Source organism: Homarus americanus, unplaced genomic scaffold, assembly GCF_018991925.1.
Source record: "Homarus americanus isolate GMGI-L3 unplaced genomic scaffold, GMGI_Hamer_2.0 scaffold25467, whole genome shotgun sequence".
Classification (NCBI taxonomy): Eukaryota; Metazoa; Arthropoda; class Malacostraca; order Decapoda; family Nephropidae; genus Homarus; species Homarus americanus.
The window spans coordinates 4147620-4164538 of NW_024732867.1; the positions used below are offsets into that span (position 1 = coordinate 4147620).

Consider the following 16919-nt stretch of genomic DNA (forward strand, 5'->3'; position numbering starts at 1 on the left):
TTAGCTTTGACAGTTTATTTCTAATACCCTCTTCTGTGAACACAATGTGGGTCAATGCTGTGTCGAACTGTCTGTCTTCAAACGCAGGAAGGTTAATTGCATCCTCTCTTGTGAACACCGAGGAAAAGAAGATGTTCAATGCCTCGGCTTCATCCTGGTCAAAATCTGAGTAACTACCATCTTCAAGCCTCAGGATTGATACTTCTACTGCTGCTTATTGATTTTACATAGCAGTAAACGCCTTTTGGGTTTGACTTGACTGCCTGCAACCAGCCTCTGGAACTCCTTTTCAGCCCTTCACTTCGCTTTTGCTTGGTTTCTGGCTCTTGCATACACCTTCCAGTCCTGCTCATTGTTTGACCCAATCCACGTCGTGAATTTCTGTATTTTCTTGTTAACTTTGTCGACCGCCACATGGTTCATGTGTAGGATCCCTCGTATTCCTAAAGGCACTGGGTTTGGTCTTGGGTATATATTTATCGACTGGATCACTTTACTATAGTGTGTTTTTTTTCAGCTGAGAAAAAATGCCCCACCCCCTCCTCAAGAGTTACAGCTGATTAGCTGTTGCAAACCTGCCCGATTTTGTCCTGAGTAATGATGTATTTCTAAATGAGTTTACTCATAATCGTTGGGATGACTGTTTCTGACGAGAAAGATATTTAGCTAAACTATATAAAGATACATACCTTCTTTATTTTAACTATAAGCCCGTAGGAAGTTTATCAGAAGTATTATCCGTAAATTAACTGATAAACTCGGGTAGCAAATTCACGCTTTCGGAGGATGCATTTAATATATACTTATTTTTACCTACATTAAGACATACTAAGACAAATTACATATCAGTAATAATACATTATGCAAAAACAACATTTTAAAAGATCAGAATCACATTGAAATATTACACCCACCGTTAGCAGAGACGGGAAAAATATGAAGTAGTTCTCAGTCATATTTCCTTGTGATTCAGCTTGTCTTTTATTTTGAAGTCAAATTATATACCGTATCGTATTTTGTTCAATACTGTATTTTATATTATTTATGATGAAACATACACCATAATTGGCTAATTTTATGATCATACAAGAATATAATAATGAATAAAAAATAAAAAGGAAAATGGGGCAATATCAAGGGGGAAAGGATAAGCAACCCTTGTCCCTCCACCAGTGCATGCCCAGTACTTGTCAACAGTGTGTAATAGTAACGTAACCAATCACCCAAACGACTAACGAGCCAATCAGTGGCGAAGAGGATAAAAGTAAAAGTAAGGGAGAAAAGTGACCATATCAACCCTCACTCCCCCCACCACCACCACCACCACACTCAGCCTCTACCACTCTCTCCTCCACCTTCCACATCCTATCTAGACCCTTCATAATTGTTTAAATAAATAAGAATAAGAGATAAGGTTTGAGGAACCATGAAAAGAAATAAAAAGAAAAGGAAATGAAATAATTAGAGAAAAAAATATAAAAAGAGGTAAGAAAGAAATATTATGTCTGAGAAAATGGTAAATTTCTCCTCATTCTCTTTGTTGATTATCCTTGGTCAAGCTGCCTTACTGTTTACCATTGTTGTTTACCTGCACTGTCTTGGCACACAGGAAACTGTTTACAGTATAGGTACTGTACTCCTACAGCCTACATGCACCATATACCATACAGTACAATACTCTCTCCTAAACTGTTGAACTTCTTTATCTTCTTTTTGCCTTACTGAATATGTTTGGGAATGGAATTTATTTCACATAACTCCAAAAAAAAAAAAGACTTTCATCAATCATATATATTAACCTACTTTATAAAACCTAACATTTTTGAGGTCCAGTATTGAATTTTGCAACAAGAAGAGGGTTTAAATTCAGAGAGTTTATCTCTTTAAAACAATTTAGCCAATAAAACCACAAAGTACAAGAAAAAGTAAAATCTTTACAAAGCAATGGGGAAAGTTGGACTTTTATGAAGTATTGGAGAACAAGCTGAAGAAGAAGATGCATACAACAAAAAATACATGTAGTCAAAGCAAAGTAATTCACGAGGCAAAATCATATATCCCAATTCTTTCGTTATGAATATCTCAACTCAGAAGTACTGTATATATCTGTTGACAAGTATAATTTACCTTTAAACTTTTAAATGTTACAATAACATCTATTTCACATTAAAACCTAAAATACACCCACAGTCTTTGGATGGAGGGAAACTTAACATAAAATTAATGGATGTATTGTAAGAAAATGAGTTCTGAGGAGTCACTTGAATAACTATTAATTTTTCACATCAATTCCTCAAAATAACAAATAACTACTGCAGGGGCTGATCCAGGGGGGTCCTGGAGGTTCAGACCTCCCCCTTTTCATCAGAAAATTCCAATACTGTATTTTTTTCTTTAATGCAGTATTGTACTCAAGCAATTTTGTATAGTAAAAAAAAGAAATTACTGTTGACCTAGAATATCTCCTAATATCAAATGCATATGGCCTCAAAATACCCATGACATTGGCCACATTTCAAAAAATTTCGAGTGGGGCTAACAGCCCCACCCCAAACCCCCAGCTAGGTGGGCTTGCTGTACTCACCATGTTCCCTCACCCCACATCTTGGACCACCTGTTTTGATATCCTTGGATTTGCCCCTGAACTGTCAAATAATTCTGAATGATTATCAAGAGTTAATCCGAACAAACAGGACCACTGTTACATCTACTGACCTCCTAAGTTCCTGAGAGACATCATCAGAGATTTGATCCTGAACTGTTTATAGCTTTACATCAGGCCAGTGAAACTTTATGATGTTATCCCTCAAGACTGTAGGCTGCAACACAAGCCATCCCAAAGCATTAATGGCCAGCACCAATTTAAACAATTACATACAATTATTTGACCACGTAAATGCAAAACCACTTATTTATTGTGGCAGCCAAGGTGACTTTTAAGAACCACTCGGTTATTTTGGATTCATTCCAAATTCAAATCTTTTAATTCATTTTTTAAAAACATACAACTTATGTCAAAATGCGAATTACTGTAATGTATAACGATCCGGATTAATGAGGGTACAGTGTATTGTAGTTGGTGAGGATTACTTTACTTTAATATGAAAACATTATGAACCTGTCTGCTTTATGGAGAAAAATGCTAATGTCCAGTATGGTACTGTCAAACTAATAACACGAGTACTGTAACAATCAATACAAACTGAATCACAGCACTGCATTACATCCACCAACAAAAGTTTTAACCAGCAAGTTTACATCACTTAGGGTTATTCTGAGACCCTTTCAGCATCTTGGATGAAAAACACACGAGTTACACTAGTCTTGAGGCTAACTTTCTCTTAATTAGATTATAATCTTATTAACTCACTCATTGATGTAGTGTACTAATTAATTAAGTGGTCATACATCTAGTATTCTAAACTGGAAAACTAATCCTTTTTTTTATATTTCATAGTACTATAGGTTCTAAAGTAAATTTCTAGCAGATTGCAAGGATGTAACCCACAAGTTTGGACAACTGTGTTGTCAGCTTGTGAGACTGTTTTGTTTTACTGAACAGTTATCGATGCTACTTCAGACTCAGAACAAATTAGTTTCCTAATGTTATGTATGGATTTGGACCCAAATGTTACAAGTTGTAGCTGTTTTACTCATATCAAAGAATCAAGAATCAAAATGATTCATTTCCCACCTTGCATGATCTATAGTTGCCCACGTATGTAATGTTCTCGCTCACAGGTGACTCATTACATGTGGCAATGCTACTGAATCAAGGTACAGTTGGGGTTAAAAGTTCGCTCCCGCCCAAAATGAAGCAGCATCAACCCTAAATGAGATGAAACAGTCAGGGTTAAGTCAGTTCGGAGACTCATTCCCATGACTCAGTTTCACCGAGGAGCAAACTTTTGTCCCTGGCTGTACCTCAACTGGGGGATGGTGGGGGGAGGCAGTGAAGGGGGAACAACAAGAGTCCAACAACATATATAACTAAGGGCAATTAAATGTGAAATCATCGACATATAGGCAATTACATTGTAATGAAGTGTTTGTAAAGAAAATCATTGTGGCATTGTCACATGTACAAAGTCTCCTGTGAAGCAAGGAACATTACATATGCAGGCAACTGCACTTTTGTGGAGAAGCTGGCTCATTATCAAACCCCATGATTGTCTACTCAGTCAAAGAATGGTCAGGTTGGTGATATAGCTGGTAATCAAAACATATACATATTTGATGATGAACATGAAAGGTGTATATGCATTTATCTGGTTACTTCCTGCATACTTAGGAAGGGTTGATCTAGGAGTTATATTGCAGGGTGAATTACAAAGAAGCTCTTCCCACACTGTCTCATGACTTTTCGACCATGATCACTGCGTGACAGTTCAAGTCCATTATACAGTACAGTACAATACTTGGTGGAAAGTACTCTTGGATCTTATGTGTGAAATACTGTATTTCAGAATACTACTAATGAGAATTGGATGTTATGACATTTCTATTTTGTTCTTCTTTTATGTTTGTTATTTAAAATTATATAGAATGCATCTTTCTTAAATTCTTTACCCCCTCCATTAATGGCAGGTTCTGTTATGCCTTTTTCAATTCCCTTAGCAGGGAAATTCCATTCTTAGCACTGATAACAGCTTCCACCTCTTAACCACTTCACTATGGAGATGCCACTTTTAATATTCTATTTGGCTAACGCCAAATTATTTTATTCAGCTCAAAGGGTATCCCGTACAAAAGTGGATAATCAGATTTCAAGAGTCCCTGTAAGGAAGGCTGTGCCCTGTCATTTTCTCTTCACCGACTTGAGGAGACCTTTTCCTAGATGAGTCTATTGTACATCTAAAAATTCTTATGAAGTTGATAGTTGGTTCATATGGGTATCTTCACATTTCATTAACATTTTACTGTAGTAAGGTTAGGGTCCAGGCAAGGAGGGAAATAGCACCAAAAATGAAAATTCCTGGGGTGTTTTCCATGGATATATTACCAGTAATATATTGGATAATTACCGGTACTGTATACAGTACACATTCTTACTTTATTTATTTGGACAGGAACAATTGGATAAGATGACTATGGAAAAGGATTGGATAAAATGAGATTTCAGAAAAAAGACCTTGAGTGAACTATCCTTTGCCTCAGTTCAAAAGTAATCTAACGAAAGATTTCAGAATACCATTCCTCCTATAAGTGACCATTTTGAAGAAAACAGAGGTAATTCTAGGACAGTGGCTCTTGTTGTGGGGTGATGTTCCAACAACAAAGCAGACAGAAACTATACCATAATCTGGGGTGCCCAGGGTATAGTAATACCTCCATCAATTTATGCTTTGCAGGTGACTACCTAGTTGTCATTTCATGTCACACGTATGCAGTGGTGCTTTTAGAATCAACGTTTAATAACGGTTCCTCAGCCTTATCTTAAAAAATTGGACTTGGAGGCCACTTCCATTACTGATAGAAGATCTTAAGAGCTTGATGGATTTAGGATAGAATTATTTACACGTACTATACAACACAGTTCTTGCTTGCCTCCTGTTCTGGGGGTCAGTGGTTTGATCTCCAGGCGCTCTCGGTTTACCCAGCTGTAAATAGGCATCTAATTTTACAACTTAGGGAAGTGAATGCAGTCGAGTGCAGTACCAGCTATGCTGTCTCCTAGTTTACGACTTAGTGTAAAGTGTGCTGTATCCTCACTTTCCCTAATGGACAGTCATGCCTATGGGACCCACTTTGACTGTACTCTAGTCCTGGTTGTGGGTCAGAATAACCTCCCCTCTCCTCCTGTAAAATAATGAACTCCTTTTTGTTAGTCAGGAACAGGGGATTTCATTTAAATTAGTATCTGCAGTTCAGGCACAGTTCTGGGGATTGAGATATGTATTTACAGCTGAGCATTAAACCAACTGTGAAGGTATATTGGTAGGACTCCTTAGGGACTCTTACTAATTTTACTTTTATTCTCTTCACCACTCATCATCTCATTAGCCACTTGGGCGGTCGGTCGTGTCTCTGTTAGGCACTGTTGGCAAGTACTGGGCATGCTCTGACAACTGAATGCATGTAAACCTGCTCCAGTGTTGGTCAAGTCTGGTCTTGAAAGAGCTTGCACTCGGTGCCGTCAACACTCTCTTGCAGGTTGTTCCAAGAGTTCATAATTTTCATTTTCACTGAAAACATCTGCCCTCACTGTTTTCTGAACTTGTGGCTTCTTCAACACAGTAGACATTATCGATCAATATTTTTGTGGCATTTCCAAACTCATATTTCTATTTAAGCTGGTACCCTGTATTTTGGATTTTTAATGACACATTTTGTCTTCTAATTCTTTAGTAGTGTTTGAGTGTGTTTTGGTAAGGATGTTGTCACAACTTTTTGTTGTAAATTTGTCCTCCAAAACATTTAAGTAGTAATACATATATATATATATATATATATATATATATATATATATATATATATATATATATATATATATATATATATATATATATATATGCATGCTGATAACTACAAGGAAAGAAGAAAACACGAAGTGCCCAAGCGCTTTCGTGTAATTCACATCTTCAGGGGTGAGTACAGACTAAAGAGGAGTACAAAACAAGGTGTATATATACAGAGGAGGGTGAGACCAGGTCCACAATGGTCAGGTATTAGGTAATGACTCAATATATATATATATATATATATATATATATATATATATATATATATATATATATATATATATATATATATATATATATATATATATATATATATATATATATATATATATATATATATATATATATATATATATATGTATATATATATATATATATATATATATATATATATATATATATACATACATATATATACATATATATATTATATATTATTATTATATATATATACAGGTATATATATATATATATATATATATACAGGTATATATATATACAGTAGTACCCCACTTAACGCGGTCAATAAAACCCACAGAGTACCGTGTTAAGTGAAAACCGCGCTAAGTGAACAACAGAACATATGGGATTAATTCCAACAGAAACTGGCCCGACCCCCAAACTCCACGTTTTCCGACACAATACCTATGTTCTAGTAAAAATAACATCTTAATTTTATGATGGTACATGCACACAATTAATACTTAAAAGAAATAGAGAAATACAGTTGCCAAGTTAATGTCCATTCAAATAATGGACTCAACTCCCTCCCCCTCTTCTCACATAACACTGCTGGCTCATCCCTCTCTGAGAAATTTTGGGGGGAAAACCAGTAAATTTTAATAAATAATACCTCAAACTAAAGTTAGGATAATACAATTGACATTGCTGGATTCCTTGTAAGACCAGGAATATTTTGAATATAAATGTCATATATTTTGCACAAAAGATAACATATTTACTCAGAGTAAACATTATATCTAAAATTTGTATGTCTAATGCAAAATCTATGATGTATATATTCAAAATGATCACCAAATTGTAAGAATTCCAGCAATGTAAATTATATTCTGGCCGGGTAATTTATATGAATTTTATGAGCTAAAACAAATATCTTCAGTTAATAAAAAAAAAAAATATTCTTCACGACACTATCTGTCAATCAAAGTACCCCACCTTGCCTCCCCCCTCTTCCAACCGTGCGGTCAGTCCCAACCCTCCACCCCCACCCCCCACCAATCCTCCCTTCAAGAGATGTTGGGTGAAAAACTAAATTTTAACATTTAGTATTAAATAATACCTCAGATTAAAGTTAGGATAATATAATTGACATTGCTGGATTCCTTGTAAGACAAGGAATATTTTGAATATAAATGTCATATATTTTGCACAAAAGATAATATATTTTCTCAGAGTAAACATTACATCTAAAATTTGTATGTCTAATGCAAAATCTATGATGTTTATATTCAAAATGATCATCAAATTATAAGAATTCCAGCAATGTAAATTATATTCTGACCGGGTAATTTGTATGAATTTTATGAGCTAAAACAAATATCTTCAAGTTAATAAAAAAAAAATATATTCTTCACACGGTAACAGATGGTCAGTCGGTCCCTCCCTCCCCCCCACCAACCTTCCCTACCAGATGTGGGAAAACCAGAATATTTACCTTTTTAGTAATAAATAATACCTCAAACTAAAGTTAGGATAATATAATTGACATTGCTGGATTCCTTGTAAGCCCAGGAATATTTTGAATACAAATGTCATATATTTTGTACAAAAAATAACATATTTACTCAGAGTAAACATTATATCTAAAATTTGTATGTCTAATGCAAAATCTATGATGTTTATATTCAAAATGATCATGATATTGTAAGAATTCCAGCAATGTAAATTATATTCTGGCCGGGTAATTTGTATGAATTTTATGAGCTAAAACAGGCAGTCAGGCAGGGTGGCGGGTCGGGCGAATCTAAAAATAGCTTCGAGCCGGACACTCACAGCGTATATGTGGAAAAAAAAAACCGAAAAAACCCGCGTTAAGTGAAAGTTTGGTTCTGGCGAGGCACCGCGTATATGGTAAAACGCGCTAAGCGAAACCACGTTAAGCGGGGTAATACTGTGTGTATATATATATAATATATATATATATATATATATATATATATATATATATATATATATATATATATATATATATATATATATATATATATATATATATATATATATATATATATATATATATATATATATATATATATATATATATATATATATATATATATATATATATATATATATATATATATATATATATATATATATATATATATATTTTTTTTTTTAATCGGAAGCACATCACCTGGTCCACTGTTTGTTTTTTTTTAATCTGGGGACAGCTTTTATGAATGCATTTTTCTTATTAGTTGCATACATTTTTGGCATTGCCTTGACTTCTTAAACAGTACAAGAATAAAAATTATAATTCATTAGTGTTCTAACATAATTTTTGATAGAATAGAACTCCAGCCTCACATCATTATTATTATAATTTTTCACATTTCAAGGATAATGTTTAAAGATAAATAGAAAAAGATTACTTCGTGAATTATTCTCCGATATTCATAACCAAAGTCTTGGGATATTTATTCCAAAATAAGGGTAATGGTATGTAACAATTGTTGCTTGGTAAGGATATCCTATCACTTGCTTGGAGCCATCTTTGATACCTTAATAGTTGTGGTTACAGCATAAATACTTCTCTCGTTTGATAGTATTGACCTGGCAAGGATAGCGCATGAAGTTCCGATGGCCCACGATGTGTAACCCTTCAGCCTGATCACTTCATATGCGCTGCAAGTAGCAGCCAAAAAGTCTATTTACTGTATATGTAAAAGAAGATGTTTCACTAAAAGTTCTAATCTCTAAGAATTATGTCACACTTACTTGAACAGCAATGGAGACAGCATAACAGGAGCGTATGTTCTTCAAAACAGATGAAACAAGGGAAGCAACGGAGAGACCAATAGCCCAAGAGGTGTAGCCCTTCAGTTTGATGATTTCATATGCACTGTAACATCACATATGGTACAATACTAAGCATTATTATACAAGCTATAATCCAACAACAGAAAGTTTCAGTTTCCAAGTCTTCAACAGCAAAATTTACTTCAATCTTTGTTTTCATATTTCTGGGAGTATTACTGAACCTCTTAGTCTTTACAAAAAAACAGGATAAACATAAGCACTAATTAGTAAAAACATGCGATGCATCTTTCTTTGTCACTGTCTGTTACACCAATTAGAGGGAATGGATAAAGGACCAGTTTTTAATTTTTGTAGATGCCGTTGAAAATATGCAGAAAAGAAGAAGATACTGAATAGGCTCTCTTAGGGTCTTCAAAAAACAAATCATACAAAAAGCAGTAATGAGAAAGCAATACATAAATTTATATACTGTATTGGAGTAGCTGCATTGTGCAACGAAAGCTAATTCTGAATGCATTAGAGGGCAATAGAGACTTCATTACTAAACAACTGCCTGATTGTAGTACAGCATTTAATAATAATTTCAGTAAATAAGCAAATAATAACTTGAATAAAGATTATAAGGAAATACTATTTGCTCATGAAGATATTCACATGTAATATGTTGTTCAGTGTCCTAATGTATTGCAAGGTATAATGCAGTATCATGAGCAAAGTTCATAGAATTAATTTGTAATGGGATGTACATGATAAAGGTACAGTATATGCGTGTATTATTCTGAATAAGGTAGATTAGGTTTAAATAAGTCATTATTTAATATGTATTAATCAGGGCAGAAAATATGTGGGGTGACAGGAAGTCACAGCTCTGAATGTAGTAACACAGTCTGAGGTAAGAGTAATGCCTTGACAGCCTAAGTCCCCATTGGAAAGAAATGTTGGATACTACTGTACCTGAAACATAGGATAAGAAAATAAAGTGTTCAATATAGTGAAGAAGGAAATGTGGGAAAAGTTTATAAACAAAAGGTCTCATAGTGATGAATAACACAATTAGGGCAGGCTAAGGAGGCATGTTTTAAAATTTTAACCTGGAAGCTACCCTGCAACTATTGGTTCATAACTTGTAAAAAAAATAATGATACAGTACTATGATAATTTAAATCTTACATTATGTATACAAAAACAACTGAAACTTTTGTTGCTTTTCTTAAAGTAAACTTTGTTTCCTTAAAAGTCGGTCCAAGAAAAGGATAACATTAAAGATAAACAGGACTGATCCTGAAAATCCATTTTATAATCGAGCCATTAAAGGAAAGATTTGTATATATACGAACTGTATACTGCCAAAGACCGGTGGGTTTAACTAAGGTATCCCTAAGATAAGGCAGTCAAGGTTAATTCAAATATGAATCTACGCCTTCACAGCAACCATCACCCTCAAAGGAGAGGCATTGGAAGTTAAGACTGTGAGCCTGATGAGTCACTGAATCATGAAGCTTACAGCACAACCCATACCCGGACATGCAACTGCTTCAGGTGCTGTACATGTGGACACAGATCCTGGAGCATGTTGGTATGTTGACAATACATACCTTGACTTTGCTAAGGCATATGATAGCATATCTCATGAAAGGCTGAAAATTAAACTGTAGCAGTATGGATTTCGAGTGGATCGGAAACTTCTTAATGACTGCAAACAGTTCATGGTGATTAATGGCACAAAATCAACAAGTGTACCCATGACAAGTGGGGTGCCACGGGGCAATATGAACTTGGAGTACTGTTGTTTGTTTATTCAGTCTTCCACAGAAATGTTTACAGACAACACTCAGCTATTCAGGAAAATTAAGAACAGAACAGACAGGGAAGAGTTACATGAAGATCTCTATCAGCTTCAGGGGTGATCAAAGGACTGGCTGCTAAGATTCAACATTACAACATGCATGAGAATCTACCTCGGTCATACCAATAGCAGAAAGGCATATCATGTCCCAACCGTATGAGGAAACATCATTAATTGGAATCAAACATGAAAAGGATGCTGGTGTTTATGTTGACAACGAACTAAAGTTCTCAGATCATAGTGAGAAGATATATCAGGCAAACAAAGTACAGCATGCCCTGACAATTCACGATTTTTAATTTGCAGAGGACACCCTGGATGTACCCAAGAATGTCTAAGGGTAGTTTTAAAGTTCCTGGCATTTTTGCGACCGGGACAGGGAGCCATTCATTCTAAAGACAGTAATTTCTTTACCTGTATTGTATATGTGTGTGGGTGTGTGTAGACACACACACACACACACACACACACACACACACACAAATAAATAACAATGGGAAAATCCTCTCACAAATAATCAGAAACAAGATAACAAAGTGTATTAAAAATGTGAGAGTCGACCCTCCAGTCGACTCCATGCTTTAATAACAAATCCCAGAGTTGACTTGAGGGTAGACTCTCACATTTTTAATACATTTTGTTGTCTTGTTTCTAATAATTTGTGAGAGGATTTTCCCATTATTATTTATATGTATGTGTTTTGTGTGTGTCTGTGTGTCTACACACACACATATATATACATTACAGGTAAAAGAAATAATTGTCCTAAGACCAAACACAAAGGGAATATACATTTCTTTGTACACAAGTAAAAATGTAACCACCAGGAGGGAGGGGTCCCCAATCAACAAATGTTTGTTTTAAGTTCATACACATCCATCATAAGGCTTTTCAATAATGTGGTGCTCCCCCACTTCGAATATTGCCAATCTATTTGGTTTCTGAGATATATCAAAGATGGCCAGTTGATTGAGAATGCCCAAAGGAGGACCTCTTGTACAAAGAAAGTTTAGAATGCCTTTAACTGCCTAGTTTATACTATACAGTAGATAGGCAAGGAGTGATCTAACAAGATACGTATTTATAAGAACCTCAAAGGACATTTCTCAGTCAAATGATCATATTTAGATCTAGTGGCCGGTCACACCACAAGAGGTCACATCCTCAATTTAACCTTTTGAGAAAGGTGACGGTAACTCGTGGTCTTTACCCACTGGACGGGAAAATAATAAAAAAATAATAAAATATTTTAATCTTACCATAACCTCCTAATCTATACCATTAAAGTTCAGGAGGAACAAAGTGTCACTCCCATCCCGTGTGGGAGCCTCATGGGTGGACACAAGACTCATGGAAGATAAACTAGCACACCACCAGCATATTTTTCATCCCCTAAGATTCACTAGTTAAATCTTGAGGAAAATCACCATCTTCACTTATATCGCTGTCACTATGCATGAGGGTAATTTTTGTCTCCATAATCATTTATTTAAGTGAAGGTGGGTCCCATAGACATCACTTCCCCAAGTTGTAAACTTGGGTACCCATTTACAACTGGGTTAACTGGGAGCACCCGGGAATCAAACCAACATGCTCACTAGAATCATATATAATGGTATCATTTTCTCCTGTATGGGGTGCCACACACAAGCAGATGCAGTATATCCATCCATTACTAATGGGCAAAAGGCCTTCACTGCCTCAGAGCAGTTGCCAGAAATCACCACAAAGATGCTGAGCAAAAACAAAGCAGAGTAAATTTAAATTGAGCCCACAAGAAATGCGTCCAATAGCTGTGGGATATGTCTGGTACAGTGCTACCCTCCACACCACATCTTTGTGGGATATGCCTACAAAGGGTTACAGAAGCTATAATTACAAAAAAACTGCCAGAGAACTTCTTTAGAGTAAGAGTTGTGAACAGATTGATCAGCTTGATGAAGACTTTGGGACTACTATTAACACAAAAAGCACATTGAACTGGAAATAACCCATACTCGGATGGAATGGCAGGAACTTATTGAACAAACAGAAACTGCACAGTACCTGCCCAATAATCTAATGCACATACCTGTGCTAAAAAATATGATGTCAAATTAGCTTCTATCAAGAAAATTAATAAAAAGACAAGCAATATTGCCTCAAAAAGGTTTGCAGCAGAGTTAGTTTGAATGTGGGTTGCACAGTCAGTTGCACGAACCAAAGCTCATCAAGACTCCTATTTCTCAGTCAGCCATGGCTTCTAATCTCCCTCTTTCGAGGGCAATGGTTGCTCGCTCTAGTGGAATAGGTTGTAAATATAAAAGTCTTTTAATTAATTTTAGCAACCTTAGTCAGGTGTTGCCTGAGGTGTTACCTGGCTAAACCCAACCAGTTTTGGTAGCACTTGCATATGAGTTTATCTGAAATGGAGTTAGGTTAAAGAAATTATTTTTGTTGGTACTATTATGAAAAACATGATAAAACTATAGTATTTCCACGCTAACCTGACCAGTAAGCCATGCCCCTCTTCTGTACTAATTGCCGATTGGTTCATAGATTAATGGCACGAAATCATCATCCATACCTGTCACAAGCGGGGTACCACAGGGCAGTGTATTGGGCCTGCTGTCGTTTTGTTTGTTTCATAAATGACATGCCTGATGTTGTACACTCCTCCATACAAATGTTTGTCGATTACGCCAAGTTATTTCGGGAAATCAAGAACCATGCAGACTGTGAAGAGCTGCAGAAGGATCTCTGTGAGCTCCAAGATTGGTCGAAGAAATGGCTGCCGAGGTTCAATGTCACGAAGTGTAAGAGGATGCACCTGGGGCGTACCAACAGTAAGGAGGCATATCATATGTCCCAACAGGATAAAGAAACTGTACTATTTGAGACTGAATGTGAGAAGGACCTAGGTGTGTATGTTGACAATGAGCTGAAGTTCTCGGGCCATTGCGAGAAAAAGGTAATTCAGGCAAATAAATTATTGGATCTTATAAGAAGGTCGTTCAGATATCTAGACAGTCCGTCCCTTGAGACGATCTTCAAGAGTGAAGTGCTTCCCCATCTGGAGTACTGTCACCCCGTCTGGTCCCCGAGATATGCTAGTGACTGTCAATTGGTTGAAAATATTCAAAGGAAGGCCACCAGACTGGTGCCTGCACTTCGGCATCTCAACTACCCTCAGAGATTGGAGCGCCTGAACTTGTCTAGCTTATATTACAGACGGGCAAGGGGCGACCTAATTGAGGTGTATAAGCATCTCAAGGGGCACTACTCAGTCGAGTGTCCTTACTTGGAGCTGGCGGATGCTCGCCCCACAAGGGGTCACAGCTCAAAATTGAAGAAGCCACAGGTCCAGAAAACTGTGAGGGCAAACTTTTTCGGAGTGAGAGATGTAAACTCTTGGAACAATCTACCAGAAAGTGTTGTGACAGCACCGAGTGTGCGCTCTTTCAAGATCAGACTTGACCAGCACTGGAGCAGGTTCAGGTACATTTAGGAGCCGGTGCATGCCCAGTACTTGCCACCAGTGCATAACAAAGACGTGACCAATCGCCCAAGCGGCTGAAGAGCCGATCAGTGGTGAAGAGGATAAAATTAAAGTAAAAGTGTTCACAGTTGGTAAGCAGACCTGTTGTTATCTAAAATACTGTAATGTTAAATATCTTTACTATCAAAATGCAAATGATTTCAAGGCATTAGCACTTCAGAGAGGATGTTGGAAAATTTTAAATATTTATCTAAAAGGGTTGATGTAAATACGTGCTCACACGCGCAGTCCGGGGAAGGTAGAACGCTCGGGGGAACCAATCAGCTATTTGTAGCCATAGACGAGGGGCGAGGCTTATGGGCTAGGTTAGCGTGGAACGGGTAGAGTATAGAAATTGTCACAATTAATTAATTGTCAAGTATCTGCTGAAAGATGGATTAAATACACAGAGAAGTGCATATGGTATAGGTATTGTGAAGTAAAAAAGCATTTGGTGGTTTAAGTAGAGATATGCAAATGGTTAGATTGTCAGAAGGGTACTTGTACACTGTATACACAAACAAGTACAGTATAAATGGATTAGGAATAGAAAGGCAAATGGGTAATAGGTAAAGTTTATAATATGAAGTATAAATAAACAGGCAATTATAAGATGAACTAGTACAGTACACGTACAGAAAAGCAAATGGGTATTGGACGAATTTTGTAAATACAGTACACCCTTGTATACAAACTTTAACAGGAATAGAAAATGAAAGTTTATAACTTAAAAAAACTCTGTATAGATAGAGTAGTACTGTACAGTACATGATTTTCAGAAACTTAATATCTGAAGATTTGAGGTGCAATAGCATAGCAGCAGAATGACCACAAAATAATTTCATTCAGCTATGAAGGCATAAGTTAGCATATAAGAAGCAAAATGGATTGTTACGCTAAAGTTCAGACTACAATACAGTATTAACAAACCATTTAGTAGTGAAAATTAAATTAAAATACAATACCATGCAGTACAGTACAGTATAGTCTGGATTTACGCGGTTTTTATTTGCGCGTTTGGTCATTTACGCGGTGCCGTGCCAGAATGAAATGTTTTAATTACGCTGTAAATTTCGCCATTTACGCGGCGAGCTGCTGGAGAGGTCCAGACGCGTCGCGCCAATTTTTACTCACGCGGTCCATTCTTGACCATACGAGGGAAGCGGCGCAGTGAGGGGTGCACATTAGGTCACTCTTAAGTTATCGCCGACTTCATATGACGTATTGGACTGTGATTGGGCCACGCATCCTTACCACCCACGCATTCCCTCCGCTGCTAGCTGTGATTGGTCTAATGTAACATAACGTGCCCTGCAACCAGAGGGTAGAAGTCGCTGACCTAGCCGGGCTAGTCTCATTGTTCTCAGTCCGTGTATAGTTCTCTCTTGTGCCCGCTATTCCCCTCACGATGGCTTCCGCTGGACCCCCACCACCCGAGAAAAACTTTGAATTACCTGGACCAAGCCATGATTATGTGAAGGAAATCATCGAGTTGGGGGAGAAAATTGAGCTCATCCTTGACAACGACCCAGACAAGCATCGGTATGAGGAGTCTAATAACCATCTGACGAAAGTTATGGAGCCGTATATCCAGATCTATCTCAACAACATCAATGCTAGTCGTCAACATAGTATTAAGGACTTCTTCGCCCGCAACCCACCACAACCACAGCCAGCCCAAGTCAGTGATAGTGACAGTGAGGATATGGACTTTGAGGAGTTTGTCTGGGAGGCCCTGCAAACCTCTGCGAGTAGTGAAAGTGATTCACCGGAGGGCAACTAACCTGCCCTCTGCCTCAGAACCAGCCGCCATCCATGTGTGCCGACCCATCTTTTCTACGAACGTAAGTGTTAAAAAACCAAATATTATTGATATTTCTCTTAAATATTAATTGTGTGCATACCATCATAAAATTAATATCTTATTTTTACTACAAGGTACGTATTGTGTCGGAAAAAGTGGAGTTTGGGGGTCGGCCCAGTCTCTATTTCAATTAATCCCATATGTTCTGTTATTTCGTTTACGCGTTTCTCGTTTCACGCGGACCTCCATGGGTTCAATTGACCACGTAAATGCAGACTATGCTGTATG

The 16919-nt window shown here is 36.8% G+C and overlaps 1 protein-coding gene across 5 annotated transcripts in view; it reads right to left on the reverse strand.

The window, feature by feature from the left end:
* LOC121869160 (L-lactate dehydrogenase-like) overlaps positions 1 to 16919 on the reverse strand; it is a 76058-nt gene that overhangs the window by 15182 nt on the left and 43957 nt on the right. For 4 of the 5 annotated variants that reach the window (XM_042370351.1, XM_042370350.1, XM_042370348.1 and 1 more), the window contains exon 7: positions 9423 to 9546. In XM_042370351.1, the coding sequence (XP_042226285.1) occupies positions 9423 to 9546 (124 nt within the window). Of the gene's footprint in view, positions 1 to 9205; positions 9330 to 9422; positions 9547 to 16919 lie in introns of all 5 variants that reach the window. The other variant, XM_042370349.1, reaches the window with a different exon arrangement.